Below are 21,338 nucleotides of genomic sequence, written 5' to 3' on the forward strand. Positions count from 1 at the left end.
GTTATACCTGATAATTAGTGCAAAACACATAGCAGTTTTCATTCAGCTGCTTATTTGCAGAATTTTAAAGGCATGTAACAAATTCAGAACTGAATAATTGAGAGGAAAAGCAGCTTGTCAGAGACTTAAATTGTGTAAGAGAATTTCTGTGATTTCCCTGCTCATGCTGTCCTTCCGATGATCAGATATGTTTTGGCTTTACGAGCTTTTGCAAATCCTAAGCAAGGTGCAGTTTACAGAGCTGACGAGGTGAGGTTATGTGATAGGGCACGCAGCTGCCTTCTTTCTACATTTCCTGAATTTTTCCAGATTTCTTTCTTAACCAGTATACGTGCTTCTGAAGTCTAAACTCACACTGCAGTATTAGGCAAGCTTAACTATTAAGTAATCTCTTCTAGTGGGCATGTTATTAACAAATTAAGCTATATGGAGTACTTTCTGTTATTTAGGAATAAATAGAATGCTGTATTGATAAAATGCTTCTTTCAAAGTGGTGAAAAATCATGGGAAGATGATTTAATATTTCTGTCTCTCAAGGAAAGAGGATTTTTATACTATTGGAAAAGCTCCAAGTGAATAAGTGCTACTTTGTAGTAACTACTGTAACTGAATTCGGTACTAGGTTGGTTTTAACATGTGCTAATACCCTGAAAATGCTTTCTTTAGAACGGAGAAGCTTACTTAACACTGGAAGCCAATTAAGAATAGCAGTGTCCATCTATGCTTCTCTGTGCATGTTTTTGTACTAGTAACTCGGTGATATGAAGTTTGTCCTTGTGTAATTTTCAAGTTTCTTGTTTAAAATGTGCTCATCGTGATAAATTATCTGATAACTGCTTTAACTCTTTTTCAGATCTTTGAAAGAATTTTGTTTATCTGGGCAATACGTCATCCAGCCAGTGGATATGTTCAGGGCATAAATGATCTTGTTACTCCTTTTTTCATAGTCTTCATTTGTGAATATATAGGTAAGATTTGTCTTAATACCAAATTATGAATTGGTACTGGTTTTGAAACAGTATCTTCATTTTAATCTGAGTAACGATTTGGAGTAGCTAATCAAGCATAATTTGATACATTAATTTTTATCTCAAATTTTTCTAATTATAAAGCTCTCTTTACATTTATACAGAGAAGCAAACAGATTTTGTGTAAGTAGTTGGTGGAGTTAAGGAATCTTTCAGGATTTTATTCCAAACAACTTCTTCCCCCACCCACTAGCAAAAACCAACCAAACAAAATGCTCTGTATAAGTTGCAGATAGCATTCTTGTTTGTCAAATCTGAAAGCAGGGGAAGGAAACACTATCTAGGATTGGCTTTCATCTTGATTTCTAGTTAAGAAGTGTTCACCACTCCCCGTAGGTTTTTCTTTCACATTTTTTGTGAAACGTTTAAGTTGTACATATGAAATGAGCAGATATTAAAAAACAACCAAACAACTCAAACCAGACAACAACAATAAAAAGCCCCACACACCAAACCAAGAAAAAAAAACAAATCATGAAATGAGGAAACCTTTTAACTGAGTGACTGGGAGATTGAAGTAGAGGGAACCTATTAAACTGGATCTGTGACTGAAAGAATGGCAGCCTGGAATTAGGGTCTGTAAATTAAGGCAGCAGTAATCAAATTTCCCTGGTTAAGAACTCTGCTTTCTGGGACTTACAACACTAGTAACAACAGTAGCATAAACAGCTCCATTTCTGTTGAGTTTGTGGCCTTATATGTAATTATACTTTTTGAAAACCTTTTATTTTGTAAATTCTATTGGTTAAATGAACATCATTCATTTCTTTTAATCTATAGGTTAGTATTTAAGTCTTTATAAACTTTAAGAGTATGGCTAGCCATTAACAATAATTCATTAATAATTTGGGTATAACTGGGTATAAAAGGTAAGGCTAAATGTTTAAATGACAATGTTAATCTCTCTTCAATTATAACTGTTTTTATTTCTGTTTGTCAAACACACATACAATGAAAATACGCAATGCTTATACGTAAATTTGAACAATGTGTTGCCTGGCTACTTCAGTGAGACTGTATAGAGTGGATTCTTCCTGCCTTCTCTCTGCAAGATACCCATTGCAGTCTTAATCCAGATCGATTAGATTTAATGAAGGACAGATTATCCTTGAGTGGATGATAGGCTGTCCATTTACTCATTTGCATGGCAACACCTCTGTTGCTTTGTTCATTTCTTGTTTCATAAGGGGACATTTCATTGCTAAGCAACTAATGAGAACTACTGCTGCTTTCTCCCTAATCATCTCTTAAGCAGGGTAGAGGCCTGCTCCTGAGAGTGCTTGCAGTTTCTGCCTTTTACTCATTTGACAGATAATGAAAATGTTCTTAATGATCCTAGAACAGTAGGATCTCTGGTAAACTTTAGGGTTGTTAATTGAAATAAGAAGTTCAAATGAGATGTGATTAGAGAATTGATATTCCATGTTAAATAGACCATTTAATTAATATGGTAAATAAGTTTGTCTTTACCACCAACTTACATTTGGAGACCCTGGTGATTGTTAATGTATTTGCCAGTTTGTCAGTATTTTCATGTTGGAGAGCATAGCTATTCCAGTAAGTGTCCAGTGAAGAAAGACAAAACTGTAAAAGATATTGTGCCACTGCAAATGTATGAAACTTGGAGAACTGCATTCTGTAAACTCATTTAAAAGCTAATATCTATATAATAAGAAAAATACCAAGATGAAGGTATTGTCTTCAGTGAGGCAGTGGTCCTGGCTAAATGCTAACAGCAGTTATTTCCCCTAGTGACATATGAAAACTATCTAAGATTTGTCTTTAAATAGCTTTTTGATTTGCATCTTTCTAATATATTCCAGTTACATGGAGTGATGCATTCAAGTTAGAATGAGTTAGAGTGTGCATTTTACTTAAAGTTGAAATGGGGACATTAAATTTATGAAGTACCTCAAAACCCCTGGGATTTGTAATAAAATTATAGGATTCAAAACTCAGACTTTGAATTGTGCTTAAGAAATTTATATAGAAGTAAATGCAGAATTGCAGAAGCTTCCTAGCAAAAATGTTTAAGCTATTAGAGTATTTAATATTTACTCTAGTAGTATTCTGTATTTACTGTAGATTGCTTTCTGTTAACTATTGATTTTTGTGACTTTCTTGATTTAACTGAATTTAACCTATTTCAGGTTCTTTCTATAATTATAAAAAGAATTCCTAAAAATTATTAAAGATTATTAATAAATTATTATTAACGATCCATTAATAATAATACTGTGCTGATTAGATAATCTGATGGTATATCTTGATAATGTTTGCACACAGTTGTAGTTTTGTCAAATAATTTGGTGGAAGCCATGTTTATTTTAGATTTACGACAACTGACAGAGTCCTTAATCCTTAATCTTGCATAACAAGCGTGTGACGTATTTATTCTAGTGATGAGTCTTTCTACTCTGCTAAAGACATCCAGAAACCATTTGGAAAAGTGTTATTAAAGAACTTTTTGAGATACAAATGGCATGTGTAGGAATGATATTTTACTTCCCTAGTAACAGTTTTTCATTCAAATCTGAATGCCAAAAAGCAGATTTATGAGTCTTTTTATAAGAACTGAAGTCATAGGTGTTTTGATGGTTTGGTATGGATTGAGGTATCTAATTTTACCACATAGCTTCACACATTTAGAATACGTTGAGCAACTGAATGTAGGAATTGGATGTGTTAAATGTTGAGAGCATTCTTCAACCTTTCTAGCAGGGCAACTATGATGAAAGTATAATTTGGTAATGTCTCATTAGTTCCCCACTCTGTAATAATAGCAGACTACTGTAACATTTTCAGCAAGATTAAACTTGGTTGTCAAACCAAGGCAGGAGAGGCATAACCACAATTTAAGAAGATTTCAGAGTGGTAGCTACCAGCCCCTGCAGGATTACAGTAGATTCAGAATAAGATTTCTGGTCTAAATTAGGAGAAGGATGAATTTAAACCTCGGATTTCTCATACCAGATGATTATGTGAGTCAGTCTCAACTTTTTTTTTTCTTTTCATGAAAAATGTTGGAGATCTGCAAGATTGTTCTGCTATAATGTAACAGCTTATTGGAATTTCAAACACTAGTGGTACGGGAAAACTATTTTGTGCTACTTCTCCTACATGACATAGCAGTGTTATAGCATAAATTGTTAGAGCAAATGTTAATTACCGTCAGGGCAGTATTCCTGGAAGCCCTGTGTATATTGTAATTTGTGTTGAAATGAATCTTGTCCACGCGGATGCAATTGTAGAAGTGTTTTTGTTAATGAAATAAGATATGCTCACTGTTTACTGACTTAATATGGACAAGGAAATTTGGTGCTGGATTGCAAATCCTGTTTCAAGTAGCTGCACCTGTTGCTCTGAGTTCCTGTTGTTTCCAAGCATTAAGTTGTGCTGCACAGTTGCTTGTGGTTTCTTGCTCATGGAGTCAGCTATACTTCACTACATCTGACATTTCAGAACTACATCTGCATTTCAGTAATTCACGGGGCTTTGTCGTGTATATCTTGAACCATGGAGAGAACCTGTATTTATTCACCATCCAGAGAGTTGAAAGCTCAAGATAAACACCATCATAATAAGGATGCATGTCAGGCCATTGCTAAGTGGAGTAACTGTGTGGAGTCACTTTGAGACCCCCAGCACTGTTGGATCAAGAGAAAATTAGGAGTTAGTAGGAAGTCAAGGGTAGAAAATGAATGCTATTGTAGCATGTTATCATTTTATTTTGGACAAAGAATGTCCAGAAAAATGAGGCTGCTGAAGACTGGAATGGCGATAGAGATATTATCTGCAACCTTCTTGCAACAGAGGAGCTTGAGACCATTTGAGGATGCTTACAAGAACTCACAAACTGAAAACTTTGGAAAGAGGGATCTTATTCTTGTAAGTATTTTTCTTTTGATTAAAACCTTTTGTAGAAGACATTAAATGCAACTTGTGTTACCTAGTGTTTCTTAAATTGATACTGCCATGACTTTAGCAAATAATTAATCCAGACCCATATCCTAGTGGGATTGGGATGGAATTTAGTTCCAGACCAGTGTTACTGTGAGAACATAAAGGTTCTTTGGTCCTAGAAAAGCCATCGTCTGTCTATAACTCCCTTGCTTACCATGCTTTCCATTCCCTCTCACGTGTCGCAGGAATTCTTCTTGACCTTAAAATGAGATTTCATACTGATTATTGTCTCCTTTCCTTCCTTTTCAGCATATTTGCTGTGAATAATTAAACTTAATTTTGTTTCCTGTAGTTTTTTGAATACTGTATCTGAAATTGTTATTTTCATAGCATAATTGAAGTAATGTTTCAGAGCATTTATCATACCTGTATCTGAGGTAATTCCTCAATGTTAGTTTATAAAATATAAAAAAGTTGTCAGTTTAGCAGTTTGGTTTTTTTAGGAAAGAATTGTAATTTTTATGTAATAAGTACATCTGTTTAGAATGTACATAACACTGAATTTCTGAGTGATGAGGCAGTGAGCCAGAGAGCAAAGAGTATTAACCCACTGACTACAGAGAGCTGCTATAAGATTTTTCTCATACTTACAAGGTTAGAAGGTAAAATTTTGTTCAGCATGCATTGTTTCATTTACAAGACCAAGCTGAAACCTTGAATGGTGCAGTATGTAAATTAATCTAAGATAATTAATCCTGCTGCCTAGACCTTTCTTATCGAGTTTCACCAATTCACTAGTCTTGGAGAATTATGAATAAGGCTCACGCACTGGGGTTTTGAGGAGATAAAGCAGAAAAGATGTAACTGATTTGTAGTGAATCTGCTTAGAAGAGACTGAGTGAAACTGAAGGAATGAACATTGTTTTGATAAAATGAAAGTCGAACAAGAGGTTATAACTGGATTCACTGAGTGCTTCTCCCTCTTCTAGGCACTTCAAGTGGTTGGAGTCCACTTGAATCATCCTTGCTGTCTTTTGGTTTACCACGGAAGAAATACTGGAAGACCTCCCAGGACAGAGTGCTCAGCAATATGAGGGATTTCTTCAGTTTGAGGGATGAAAATATTTTATTTGTAATTGTTGTATATTCTTTAACTTTTCTGAGAATTTTGGTGTTACACTTTGTAGCAAACTTCTACTGTTCTAATGCTTTTCTTTGTTTAAATAAATACATGTGTTTGAACATTACTGTATTATTTTTATTTACGCAATGCAATGATTTATGAAACTTGTACAAAATACATTTGCATAAAAGCACTGACATGAGGCATAGCTGACATTTTAACATTTTCTTGCAAGTTGTAAAAGTATTAAGAAAATATTTCCTCATTTTTAATACCATTGAAAAACTTGCATGAAAAACTATTCAGAAGAATTCAAATCACTCTTCTGTCATGTGAAAATTCAGTACCACAGGTTCCATTTGATGACATTAAATTTTCTCCTCTTAATACAAATCACAAATAATGTATTTTCCACATGCAAAGGTGTATTTCAGTTCTGCTTTTTAATAGTTTCCATGACTTTTTATAGTAATACTTATAACATCAGTTAAGTTGACTGAAATTGTGTTAAAAATATGAACAATATTCTATGAAATATTCTTTGATAATTGAATGGAATATCTGTGTGACTTGGGGGGGCAAGAAATGAAGAAAACTGACAGACAAGACTTTTTTGTTAAAGTCTTGAAAATACTGAAAACCCAATTCTGTCTTCTGCATAAGTCCAGAGAACATCATATGCATTCCTCTGTAAAAACCTGCAACATACAGGAGCCATTCAGTGATCTGAATCTGTCAATTCTCTTTGAAGCACTCTTTGCTTTCACATATTATGAAACATATGTGCACCGTTATATATATATATATAAAAATATAACTGTAACATGATACAGAAATTGTTCAACGTTACTTGAGCTTGCTTTGAGATAACTGCTGTTCACTTTTTCAATTTCTAGGAATATGTTCCCCTGCTCTTACCCTATTATGCTCCAATCTATTGTCCAGTAAAAGCTGTTTGAAAGTTGTGCAGAGTAGCTGAAGAGAGGGATGGCGGCAATGAGTAAGATAAACCGCATTCAAATTGGGTTTTACGTGTGTATGGTTCGTGCTTTGCACTATGGACAAGGTGAAGAACGTCCACACATAAGGAGAGATCCGTGTTGTGCCTATCCATGGTGATGAGGACTTGGTACTTCTGTACCAGTCTTCTGTGCTTTGTGGCAGCGCTGATTTTAACTGCAGTGGGAAAGCAGCTCTGATAGGTGGTGAAAGAGAGTCCTAACAGGGTGTTCCCTAACTTGTTTTTAAATAGACTTTGTGGAACTCAATAATGTTTTATCCTGTTTGTTTCTCATGATTTGGCTTGTTCTACTTTATTTAGAAGCTTCCTGAGATCCTTTTGTAGGTCACATTTCCTACGTACATCTACATACAAAGTTGGTTTTCTCCAAGCCCCAAAGCTGTCACTTCAACCTACCTAAATAAGTATTTCAAGGCAGTGATACATCTAATTACCATACTGCAGTATTTTCATTGAAAGTGTAGTAAGGAACAGTTGCTGTATTTTTGATCTGTGTTTGGCTGACAAGCCTTTAGAAATGTCTAAAGGGATTAGAAGAGATTAGCTATGGAGAAAAGCTGTAAAAGCAACTATTGAAGAAGGAAACACCTACTATCTCAAAGGTTAAATTAAGTGTTAGACAGAAGATTTATCAAACTAAAGGATTTCTGATGACTGGTAGTAATTAATTCCAGGTACCACTATTTGAATTCATTGTTTTTATCTTAAAGATGCTGCTGAATATGACTGCCTTTGTTGTTAAGTAGAGAATTCATTTTTTTTTTTGGTTGGCTTAAGATGGTAACTGCAAAAGTGGCAATTGCCATTTCGTATAAATTTTTTTAAATAATTTTTGTCTATAGGTGTAAGATTATCTCAGTCTTCCGACTCTTCCTAACATAATATCTTGTTCTACTACAAAAAATTTTTATTGCTGTTAGGGCAAAAATAACTGTATAGTATTTCCTTAATCTTGCTGCTTCCTGCTTGTCCACATTATTGTGAGTGCAGGTGGAATTTGAGGGTTTGGGTTGTTGTGTTGTGTTGTTTTTGTTTTGTTTTGCTATGAAAATCTCTGCATGGTTCCATATTACATGAAGGAGAACTATGTTGACAATACTAGTAAGTATGTTTGAAATTTTTACCCACTCTCCATTTATTATTTGTAGTAAATTTGTGGTGTGAAGACTTTTTTGAAAAGCAGAATCAAAATGTGAAAAATGGAAAGGAGTTTATAAGCCCAGGAAGGTAAATCACCTTGTAGATGAGTATCACAGTTTTACATTTTTTAGAGGAGCAGCCAGGTAGGGACTTGAAAGCTACTAATAAAAATTTCTTCAGTCGTATCAGTGCTAGGATTTGCCAGAGAGTCAAGGAGTCTGACAGAGGTGTGAAGGGAACCTAGGAAATGCTGCCCCATAGCAGGGAAGCTGCGTGGATTCTTTGCTTAGATGTTTCCTGTGAAGAAACTTTCCAGACCTTGTCTTATGGACAGAGACAGAGGAATTCATTTGAATTTTTGCTATAAGAGAGATAGAGAGCAATTTTCTAAATTAATAAGAAACTTTTAAAGTCAAATAGGACTAATCAACGGTTTTGAGCAAAATTGAAATAATGTTTTTGTAATTTGGTAGTATCTCTTTTTAGACTTTGAAAGCAGCTTTTTTTGTCTACAAATCTGTCTTGTGTTCTCTCTACTAAATCAGTTTATGTGACATGGGACATGTTCATCCTACAAACCTCACCATGCTTTTTTTCTGACTATGCCTTTTTTTATTTCCCCTGGCTATATAGTTTCAGCTCACTGAGAGACTCATCCAGTTTCAGTTACTCAGCATGTTACCTCCTGTGTTTTATGAGTGGACGTCTTCAAGACCTTTAGGTTTCAATAATTTAATTTTATATTGTGATTAAACGCACGAGTTATAAAAATGCTGAGGAAGCATAACTGTACTAGTTTGTCTTCTGTTTCTGCTGACTGGTGAGCAGAATTGCTCAGACTACAGGGTTGTCTCTGCTGTCGCTGTTCTTCCTGAAAGTTTATTCCACATAATTTCACCACTACCAGGCATTTCTGTTCTCTCCGAGAAAGTCTGTGAGGTCGTAACAATTGCTTCATTGGCTATTTCATTTTATTATATAATTCTATTATTTCATTTTCTTATCTTATTATTACTTTATTTTATTTTTTATATTTTTTTTAAAGCAATGTTTGCTGTGAGGGTGGTGAGACACACAAATCGTGGATGCCCCATACCTGACAGCGTTTAAGGTCAGGTTGGACAACGCTCTGAGCATATCTAACTGTGCTCTGTATTAAATATTATTTTACATTTTCATAAGAAAAAAGCAGGCTAAAAACTTTTGTTATTAGTAATCAGAATAAATAAGTCCAAACTAGTCCTTTCTATTCATTTTAGGTATTTGAGGTTTTCAACCAAGTCTCAGATTTGTTTGTTAAATCAGTCTTTTTATACTATTCAAGTATTTACTTTTAGGTCTTCATCTTTATTTATTTTTTATTTTATTTTATTTTGGTTTTGCTTTGTTTGTTTGTTTGTGTTTTTTCCCCCTCTGAGTACTTGAGGAAAAAGTTTTTATTGCCGATGTATATAAAAAAAATTCTGCTAATGAGTGTCCTATTTTAGTGCATAGGATGATGTGTTTAAGTGTATGATTACAGATGTGCATTTTCATTATCTATTTTTAAAGTTTGTTTTGCATCCATACGTGTATTTCTGAATTTTTAAATAAAGATGTGTTATTTCATGATTTTAAAAAGTAAATGAATTTGATAATATGAATGTTAAAAATACTACATTTCTGTTAAGTTTAGGATACCATATTTTTATTGTTTATATTGTTCCATTTTTTAAGGCAATTAAGAAGGTAATAGACTTGCACTGTGAGGAAGTCATGAGAGGTTAGTGAAAGGTATTTTATTTGAAACTACAAACTGGAAATGTTTGGTCATGGGAATAAATGGGAAACAAGATCTTGAATAATGGGAGAAGCAGTAAAATGAAACTGAAGAGAAACCAAAGGATTTCTGCAGGTTTAAAAATTAAAGAATCGTGAAGAAGGAGAAAGTTAATTAGAATTAATGTAACTGTAGGAGAGACGTGTGTTCCAAACGGAGCTGCATATTTTAGTTCTGGCTTGTGCGTTTGTTTCACTCTCCCCCATGGTTTCTATATAGTTATAATTAACAATCATCTTTCCAGAGTCAAGCAGCACAGAGGTGGTTATACTTTCAGATCTAAATCTTCTTGAGCATGCTTTCCAACAGACTGGGAAATTACTTTAAGGGCTTTTGACATCCAGACATCCACACAGCTTCATGTGTTTCTTACAAAGTAACTCACAGGAAGGAAAAGCTAAAAGAGAGGGAATTACCTGAGCGCTGATAACATGCTGTCCAAATGTCAGGAACGCAACATTCAGATGCTGTTGTGTAGATCAGCAGCATCTCAAAATCTAAGAGCAAGTTTTCAAATTAGGTGGGTAAGTGCTTTGAACATAGTTGTAAACAGCTTTTTTTGTCTTATTTTCCGTAAGATACATGGTTATAGATTTCAAACCAATACAAATACAGTTGTCAGATTTTTGTATGCTAAAACTTTTTAATTTGAATAGGCTTTTCTTGTAGTTTAAATGCAAACCTTGTAGTAATCATGAAGTAATTGGGCTTTTTCGTCAGTATGGAGATTTTTTGCTTGTTTTTAATTTGGGAAATCTGAAATTTGTAATTTCTGCTTCAAGCTATGGAAAACAAATTATAAAGCAGAAATGAAAAATTAAGTACTTGAGCACAATACCCCAAAAAAAAAAAAAAGGAAAAAAGAATAAGTGGGTTTTATTTGCCAATTTTTCTTCTATATGTCTTAATTGCCTTATTTCATAGCGCTTTTATAGCACGTTAGTTTTTATGAAAAAAAACTTTAAAATGTATTGACCTCTGAATTTTAATGTCATCAAAGATGTTTCTTAACTGATTTGCGCATTCTTTCATTAATTATGAGATACATTACTTTATTACAGTACAAGTGTAATTGAAAGACACTACCTTATAGTAGCTTAGGGGAAGAAAAAGAAAGAAACCATACTCTTAAGTAGATGGGACAAATTATTTTTTTTGCCAAGAGGTTGTACCATGTAGTATGATTATTACTTTGTCTTAATGATAAATACCTCTACAGTATGTAAAAATATGATTGAATCTCACGAATAAAGCAAGCCTTGTGACTTCTTTACCACAGATGCATATATAGCAGCATCATTCAGAAACTGTAAATCACAGCAGATTAAGATGATTAAGGAATGCGCTCAACATGTGAGCAATATAAGTAGTGTTGCCTGTGCAGTCCACTCTCCTCAAATATGCTGCTTTTAATTCAGTATATGTAATTTGTGCTAAAAAGTGCAAGTAATAGATCTGTAGTAAATAAGGCAAGAAATCTATAAGGTGCATTTTTTTCTTATTAACTGTCAATGACGTGGGAGATTACAAAATAAGGAAGGATGTCGTTTTCATTATTATCAAAGAAATTTGACCAATATTGCATAGTTTGGATTTGCAGCAAACTGCCACAGTCACAGGCTTGTGCGTACGATGTCACTAAACATCGATTTCCCCTGCCCTCTGTTTTTCTTTGAGACTTGATTTAGTTGTTCAGTTCAATGACAATAATAGGTTAAAATAAACATTTCTTTGTGAGTGGGTGAATTGATGCTTATATAGAGTTATTGTCATATGTGAATTGTTGCTGAGCTTACTTGACATTGGTGAATTTTTCAGTTTTTCATCAGTGAAAAAATTGAACTTGTGTATTTTTAAAAGTTTTTATGTTTACGTACAATTTATGGGATGATTTTTGTTACTTTATGTTTATCCAAGGTAAAGTTGAACCTTTAGCCTGGTTAAGGGATCAGGTAATGTATTTAACATCTTAGAATTTATGCATTTGTTCGAATGAGTTCTCTTTGCTCGCCTTTTAATATTAAGTAATTATGTGAAGAACAGGGTTTTTTTTTATACTTTCAGGTAAGAAGTATTAATTTTCAGTACTTTTAAAATTCACCCTCGCATACACGCACATATAAATTGCTTTTTTATCTTTTGAATATGTTTTAGCCTTTAATAAAGTTGATTACTTTTTTTCCCTGTCCAGTAACTAATTCCTTTTAAAATATTCATTCATTTTTAGATCCTTTTTGAAGGGTCTTCCATTTTTAAAAATACGGTGCTAGAGTGACTGTCTGTAAGATAGCCCTGTATTCAGTCCCATACCTTAACACTGGCAAGACCTGTGTTCCCAAGGCTTCGTTTAGGCTTGTTTGACCACACTATGATTTATGTCATTCTTGCTGTTTTGAGACTTGTGTGTTTGTGCAGACGTAGGCTTGATGCTTTACAAAATTAAATGATAATTCAAACTAGATAATTAAAAAATGTGGCTTGGGAGACATGTTCAACCTTTAATCTTTCATTTCCTGTTCTCCAAAGACCTTTTGGATCTCTCAGGAAACTCCCTTATCAGGCATTCTAAGAAAATGCTCGTCAGCATCCTGTGCTCATCATGCATATTAGATGTTAATTACTAGTCTCATAATTTGGTAGCACATGCACCACTTCTCTCTGGCAATCTGTTTTGGTTGACAACAGCAAAGCTATTGAAGTACTCTGAGAAGAATTTCTGCTGGACGCTGTGTTCTTAGTTGTTGCTAAAATGCATTTTTAAGAAGAGCTGTCATCTTACGAGCTTTGAAGACTCCTTGTTTACAATAATGTCTTACTTGAGGGTGTGGCATATGCCTTTTTTCTGTATGTAAACTGTGTTTACTAGCCAGATTTCTCACCTGCATAAGAGATTGCTAGTCTTGTATTTGGCATTATGCAAGTTCTGTGGGTCAAAGACCTGTTGGTGCCATCTGGCTTGCTTAGTTCTCCTTTTTGACACTGTTTTGGTGGTAGAGTTGTTGAAGTAGTAAAGAAGTTTTTCATCTTTCTCCTATGTGAATTGTTGAGCAGTAATCTCAGTCTGCAGCCTATGAGGAACTGATGTCATTTGTCTAGAAAAAGCTTGAGCAGAAAAATCTTACTGGCAAGCCCACTAAAGGAAGTCTCTCAATGATTTACTGATTGCTGTTATGCAGAATCTAGAATCAGGGAATAAGTACATGAAATATTTACTCTCCTGTGATAGAACAAATTGAGAGTACTTGCAGGGTCATACATTAATTTGATGAGCATAAAAATTAGGTCAAAGTAATCAAGCTTACAGTTGTTTCTGGAGACAGTGATTTGTCTTATTCTCCAGGTCAAAGGAGATGATAACATTCCCCATGTGCAATAAAATTATTTAGAGAATGAATATTAATAAACTAAAATGATTAATGTTTAAAACATCATTCTTACACTGATGTATAAAGATATTTATCTTGCTTCCTATTGCATCTTAAGGAAATTGTGGTGGATCAACTGAAAACATGTGAGATTATTAACGGTGTTAAAGCAGGCAAGGCAACAACACATTGTGTGTGAGAACATGACTGGCAATAGGGGAATACTTGAAATGCAATAAGATCATGTTTACCTCAACATGGACTGAGGAGATGATTGAGTTTTTGATGTGTGTGTGGGTTTTTTGTTTGTTTTGTTTTGTTTTGTGTTTTTTTTTGTTTCATTTTGTTTTTTGTTGTAGTTTTTTTTTAATTTCACCTTTGTGACTGCTGTATCACAAAGAAAGGGAAGTTTTTACTTTACTATTCAATCCTTAACAGCTCAAAAGCTCATTCTATCAGATAAATATGTAATTAGGATTCTTTCAGTAAAAGATGTGGTTATGTACATATTTAATTAGGTAATGGTTACTGAAAGAATTTACATTTATATATTCTATTATGTCGTGATCTCCTTAAAAAACATTGCCTAAGTGCAGCAGTGACTGAACAGCTGTTTCACAAGGCTTTTTGTAAACAGGAGTTTAAAGTGGAATATGTGAGATCTTCTAGATGTGGAAATATTACTGTGTACCTCTGCATGCAGTCATATGCATGTAGTTGTGTAGTTTGTATACTTAGCTGGTAACTTTTAGGTTAGATCTGTCTGAAGATACAATATCTAGAGTAGTCCACAACAAAGTAAACTTTTTCCAGACCAGTGCCTGTGCACCTACAGTCAGAATTATTTTCTTGCACCTGTGCAAGAGCTGTATAATTTGGACTTGGAGTATATTACAAGCTTCTTATACATTACATGAGAAATATATTTACACAAGTCAGTGCTAAAAAAAGAACAATTTTAAGGTGTTCAGAGAATTAACCTTTCTAATGTGTATATGTATTATTTTGTATATTGGGTATGTATAAATAACAGCCATAATTTGCCATCTGTTTTGGTCTTCAGCACTGGATCTTTTTTATACCACCATCCATTTTGTCCCCTATCTCCCACTCCAGTGAATTCATCTGAATTCTGAGTGCTGAGACACCATTTCAAGATTAAAAAGATTAAATTAAAATAAGCCAATGAGATGTCTGTTTCAGTAAAAATTAGTTTAATTTGAAAGCATGTATGCTGTATTTAATAGAGATATTTTTTGTATGAGCTTGCTTAGTGTAGTGAACATTGTGTATGTTGTGTTCTTCCCCACTCTTGAGAAAGTGGCAGAGTATTGGTGTTGGTCTAAGTAAGAGGTTTAGAGAAATTCTGAACGCTGGTTTTTGTTGGTTGCATTTGAACACAGTTGGGCATAGATGGCTATTTCGATGCATTTAGAGGGCTGCTAGGTACTGTAGCAGTATCATTAACCCATTTTAATAATGTCATACATTGTCAGTATTTTAGTTTTATTTCAGGACATTATTTCATCTTCATAAATAGATTCTCTCTGAAACAAAATTTTCCAGTTCTTCAGTGCAAAAATTTGTATTGTGTGATTCCATCTGTCTGTAATGGCAGATGTTTTTGCCCGTGATCTGTACTGAAAAGGTGAAATTCAAGCATTTTTAGAAGAAGTCAAACACATCTAAAAGACAGAGAGCAGGTACAGACTTTTTAACATTTTGTACATTTTGAACAATTTCCACCAAAATCATCATCTAGGCTTAATCCAAGTCATTGGAAAAAGAACTCTGTAAGTAGTTGAAACTAATCTTTTTTTTTGTATTATTTTTCATTTTATCCTTATGTCTCTGTCTTTGAGAGTGGATCCAGTTAAAGCTGTTTAGAAACAGTTACTCATTCTTTTTGCACTGTGGGAAATTGCAGAAGCGTGGACTGGGAATGAGCAAAGAGCAGCTGATACCATGCTTACAGCAGTGCACATATTCAGATCGGCATGTCACTGACTCTCTGATACAGCGGTTTTCCTGCAGGCGACTATTTTACTGTCTTCTATGATTACATAGATAACACGATAAAGATCTCCACAGGAAACTGAAGAAAATGAGAAACATTGCTGTGAGACTTTGTAGTCAGGAAGTTTTATGCAGTGATCCTTTTTTCCCCAGATATTGATACATGTACACATTAGCCTGCTGTTTTCCCTTATATTCTCATTATGTATTCTTTATATTGCTGTCCAGTCAGATTTCACTCATTGAAAAGAAATTTGAAGTTATCTAACAGCGGAATCTGCAATTCTGTTTTCAAGCACAAGTCTTAAATTGAGATAATCTCACGTACTTTTGAGATGGTTGTTTTTGCTGCTTCTGTTGTTTGTTCTGAAGTCCTTGCTGCTCTTTCTTTTCTAAACATCTCTAGTGTGTTTTATTTCCTCATCCAAATAAATTTTTTAAAAAAGGAAAAAAAAAAAGGGAGTAACATGCAGCTTGGTTGCTCTTCCCCTTAAAACTGTGTGGGAAAAGAAGCACTTTGAACTGTGTGCCCACACAAATAAATGAATAAATGTTAAACAAAATAACAGTTTAGATAGTTATTATTCTGCCAATCAAATGTTCCTTAATTGGAGCTTGTCATGAAAATGACTGGCCTTTTTTTGTTTCAGCTGTAGTGTGGAATAGAGTCATTCAGATATTCAGAGTCAGTTTTGAACTTCCTTAATAAAGTACAGCAGGTTAAGGTGAATTGATGCAGCAGAAACCATTGCACATCAGTGAGCACTTGCTTTTTTGGTGGTTTTTGTGATCCTTTGCCTTCTTTATTAGATTTACTGTCCTGATGGCTTCCACAGTGACGTTGTTCAGCATGTGCCACATTTAAACAAAAAAAATAGTTAATAAACATATACAAAAATATACTTCTTGGCTGATCTAATGAAAAATGTGTTTCAATATATCTAAGTAATTAGATTTATTCTTTGGAATATTTGGTTGCAGAGTTTTAAGCTAAAGTTTGAGACTTTACATTAAAAAATAAACCAAAGTTTTACATAAGGTAAATTCTGCTAGTATATAATTGAAATACAATTGACTTATGCATTTAATCAGGTATTTTTTTTTGTATTTAAGAACTTTATTGTCTGACATTAAATGACTTAACGATGCATGAGAAGCACAGTGGGAATGAAAATTGGACTGGAAGTAGCTCATATATTCAAAAACTGTCTAAAAAATCCTGATTATTTATGTTTAAGAGGCTTATGAAAATGCTAGAGATCAGTCAGCATTTGCCACAGAAAAGCATTGTATTCTTGGATGTCTCTTCCAAAGAGAGAGAGAGAACAAGAAATCAAGATGAGTACTTCCTCAAGCTGCTATTTTTATTTCTGTAATGATCGAGCTTGCGGCTCTGTGACATTGTATTTAGGGACTATGGATTCTTTTAGTGAAAGAACTGGATGGTTCCTAAATGCTATCTACATCTTTTGATTTATGGGATCACCCAAACTAGAGCAGAAAGAACTTGATAATAGTTGCCTTTCCATCTCTGATCCTTTTTTTTTTTTTTTTTCTATTCCTGTGGAATAATGAGAATTCTACTTAGAATAGTGAATTTACATCAGACCTATGCCCTTTTCGGAAAGGCCTGTCCTGACCTCTTCTGTGCTTGGTGAACTTATCTGTGATGAAAAGTACTTGGAACCATTGGAAAATGTTTCTTAAAATTTATGTTCTACTTTCTGGGAGAAAAAAAGGATTGTCTTTCTAATTTGATAGTCCTTCCTTTCTAGAAAAATCAGAATCCAGTTTTTTCAAAATATTGATGCTGGGGTGTCTTTGCTATCCAAGTTGTTTCACCTTTGTTTCTCAAACTGCTGTTTTTTTCTTGCAGTTTGCCATTCTTGCTTGTTGCAGGTGGTTCACTCACAGGATGGGAAGTCTGTAGATGGGTGTTTAAAGTTTTATTTCAGTTAAGTTTAGACTTCTGCAGTTTAGAGGTCTGCATTCTGAGGTAATCCTTTTAAGTTCAAGTCATAGCTAATACTGAGAAACAGGATTTTCTTTGGATGTTGTTCATCTGATTTATTTTAGGTTTTTACTTTAGAAGAAGACAGCAAATACTCCGTCACTACTTGCTTTTCTGTGTTGGCTGTGAAGGGAGGCGAAGATGCTCACCTTCGATGGTTAAGTGCATTTTCAGCTTTTTTGTTGGATTAAATCCTGGTATGAGAATATAGGGTGAAATGGTGGATTTTGAAAGAGAAGGACAAAAAGGAGGTAAGGTGAAAAAGATGAGAGAGAAGATAAAAAGTCTTTTTCATTTATTATCTTTTCATGTCCACCTGTAGAAGAGTTATTGTGTTGTGCTACGGTTTATAACTTCCTTTTTGTTCAGAAATGTGATAGCAATATCATGAAAAGAAAAGGTGCTCAAAGGCAGGAAATTTGCAAAGGAACACACAAGCTAAGTAGTCATAATCTCGTTCTTTCAGCAAGTGTTTAGTAAAGAAGTGTCTGAAGGCTGCTTCTTTCAAGGGAAATAGAGTTCAATATATGTTTGTGTTTTATATAAATATAAAGAACTCTGGTTTATTTATTGTTTGGGTATTTTCTGTAGACATAGTGAGACAGAATGGGTTACTGCTTTTTTCACTGTTTAAAACGTTACAAGGAAAATTAAAATATTAACTAGACTTTTTTTTTCCACTTGGACATTGGTTTATGAATGCATAGTAAACTGTATAACTGTAAGACATTTTTCCTTGTTACCTCCGTTGTATTCAGGCATCTTTACCCTGAAAAAACTTCTATCTTTTATATTATACTAGGCTTTTCTCTTAAGATACCAAGGAGTTAGATTTAATAAATGAAATGAACCCAAGTTTGTTCTTGAAGCTGTCTTTAATAAAGGGAGTCTAATAGCGAAAGTGGTGGGAGCTGAACAGCAAGACATTGGAGGGGAGTGTCACCTCCCAGTCACTGCCTATGTTACCCACGTTTTTCACAGTGTAGTAGGAATTTGCTGTCCGTTGCTGAGAGAGGAGTATGCTACTGATTTCCCGGGGATCTGTCCTCTGTTTTGCTGGGAGGAATATGCTGCTGAATTTGAGTAAGAGGTTTCTTTATTGTGAAAGGGTCTGCTATTAAAAAATCTGCTTTTGTAGTCTGCTAGTCACTCTTTCTTCGTTGTTTTGCAAGACAGTGTTATACCTGTTTATTATTTAGGGTATTTAAAATATGTTGGATAGTTGTTTGTTGATCTTCTAGAAACTCCGTTTTTAAAACTGTACTTGAATGCAAAAGTGACATTCCTTTAATAACCAGTAAGCGACTACTGATCACTTTGCAGTCCTGCCACCTCTGAGATCATTGTATGCGGTTTTTTTTAATAGAGTCTCTGCTGCAGTCCCGTGTTTTACTTACCAGGTTTGCCAGTACCTTAACTAATGTTTTATTAGCACAACCTAGTCTCCTTGTTCTACAGCTATTAATATTTCACAATCCAAGCCAAATGATCCCTTGGAAGATGCGCACCCACGTATAGACACTGGTGCAAACAAGAATGCTTTGGTAACACCTTGCTACCAGTGCCTATTAGTAGTGGTAAAATCACTGGTGTGTAAAAATGATTTTATAACAGGTCTGATGCTCATGGTTATTACCAGTTGACAACTAAGTGCTTTAAGGTAGCATAATCAAATGTGACAACCTAGAGATGTACTTGGGCTTCTGCCATGACCTACTGCAAAGCTATGAGACAGATAATAGAGGAGTTTTAAGCTATTACATATTCTTGCTTTTCTCTTACGGTTTTTTCTGTGCTACCATGCAGTTGTGTAATGGAGAAAATTCCTGATTTGGTATATCATACTTCGTTTAAGTTGAATCAAATCTCTCTTCTGCACCTCCCACGTTCTGAGAAGAAACTAGGCTGGGAAAGGTGATGCTTTGATTCTCATCGTGATACATAAAGACACTGTGAGCTGCTGCAAGAGGGAAGCTACAGCATTTGGTCAGAGCATTCCCAGCTCGTGTTTAGCTCTCTTCTGGGTCTGTATGGGAGCTTTGGGAGTTAACTGGCGAGGCAGCACGTTCTGTGTTAGTTCAAAATGGATTTATTCAGATGCCATGGATTAAAACTTAAAACAACGTGGCTTAGGTAGTAAAATTTCAGTTCATAGTAAAATGTGACTTTCTTTTAACATGCTTGTGTTGTGACAACAGAAATACTCAGTTTCCATGAATTGGACATCACTGGGGTTCTGTGCTTTGTCAGTATTGAGAATCATGGGGTTTTTTGGGGGGGCGTGTGTAGGCGTGGGAATCATCTGATTCCTTTTATCTGATTTCCTTTGGATTCCAAATGCTTGCCTGAAAAACGAATCCCTCTTGAAAAGCTGTAGCCAGCTTTCTAAATAAATTTAACTGCTTTTATAAAAGTATTTTTCAAGGCTTTTTGGTGTCAAGGCTGGTGACATATTTTGCTGTGTATGATGCAAACATAGACACATTCTGCTGAGATTGTTCGTACTTAGCTTGAGCGCGCTCAAAGTGCTTCTGAGGATCCTCTTTCAGGTGTGAAACATTTAGAATTAAGTAATTTATTATATATTAATTCTGGTTAACCAGACATGATTTGGGATTTTCACAGTCTGCAAGAAATTAAGTCTTCATTAACATTTAAAGCCATTTGATGACACAGTTAAGCAATAAATGATTCATTCAGTCTCTGTTAAAGTAAATGTGCATTGAAGCTTCTGACTAGAAGATAAGTGGTGGTTGTCTTTGTTTTCAGTTATTTTCCTCATCCTTTCTGTATTTATTCTGTGCACTTCAATGACTTGTCTTTCTCTCTCTTCCTGAAACAGAAGAAGAAGAAGTGGAAAATTTTGATGTTTCCAGTCTGCCTGAAGAAGTGCTGCAGAACATAGAAGCTGACAGTTACTGGTGCATGAGCAAGTTGCTTGATGGCATTCAGGTAAATTGATTTTTCCTGTCTGTAAGTAGTGAAGATAACCAATTAATATAATGGCTTTGAACTACTTTAAGATTGTTGAGAAATAGTATATCTATGAAAAACAAGTAGATTTTTCTATTGGAGAAATCTTCTGCAAGTTTGGCATAGTATTAAGGAAAGAAAGGGAAAAAAAGGTGCAACTCCTTTTCATCAAAATGCCTACATGTTTCATTGAACTATGATGTTCTAGAGCAGAGCTGTAAAATGCGATTCTAGAGGCATGTTGTGCACCTCAGTCACCAAGCTTGAGGAGTGTTTGCTGAAATCTCCAAGTAAAATGGTCTCACGAAGGTGATGAAAAGCTGGCTTATTTACTTGTTTTTAAGTCATTAATATAGCAACCTATAAACAATTGCTGTCTTAATAGTTCCTGAAATTATCTTCATATTTTTAAAAATCCATTTAAGACTTGATACTTAGGCTACTTCAGTGAATATTTGAATTTTTTCTATGTGTAGAAGCTATAAACGTGGGCACAATTTTCTGTTAAATGCGGCAAGTTACAGACTGAGAATGGTGGATTTGTCTGTACGTTTGTGTTCATTGGCATAAAAGTTTATGAAGATTAGAAGGATCTACAAGAAATAGTAAATATTTAGCTGAACATCTTGCATTTAGGTGAGGGAGAAATCCATACAATCTACCATACATTAAATGGGAGTCCAAACATCTGTATTTGATATTTAACATATTAAAACACTTTTTATGCTGCAATGCTAGCGCACCATAAAGTAGAAACTTTGGACTTTTCAGTTTAGAAAGAAGTTACCTGAATTAATTTTTTAGGCCTTTTGTTGCAATAAGCATCAAATCATATCTAATATTTGTTTTCAGAACTGTGTCATTTGAGATAAACATTTTGAATCTTGCTAGAAAGGAAAAATAATCTGATTTTGTAAACTTAGAATATATGCACTAAAA

The 21,338-nt window shown here is 34.4% G+C and overlaps 1 protein-coding gene across 1 annotated transcript in view; it reads left to right on the plus strand.

Moving 5' to 3' along the window:
• The window catches only part of LOC104537792 (TBC1 domain family member 22A-like), a gene marked incomplete at both ends in the record, with an annotated part of 57,610 nt that extends 37,232 nt beyond the window's left edge, over nt 1-20,378 (plus strand). The window contains 2 exons of the mRNA XM_010180788.1: nt 854-968; nt 20,269-20,378. Of these exons, the coding sequence (XP_010179090.1) occupies nt 854-968; nt 20,269-20,378 (225 nt within the window). The remainder of the gene's footprint in view (nt 1-853; nt 969-20,268) is intronic.
• Nucleotides 20,379-21,338: the final 960 nt, after the last annotated feature.

Source organism: Mesitornis unicolor, unplaced genomic scaffold (genome assembly GCF_000695765.1).
Source record: "Mesitornis unicolor isolate BGI_N332 unplaced genomic scaffold, ASM69576v1 scaffold3, whole genome shotgun sequence".
Taxonomy (NCBI): domain Eukaryota; kingdom Metazoa; phylum Chordata; class Aves; order Mesitornithiformes; family Mesitornithidae; genus Mesitornis; species Mesitornis unicolor.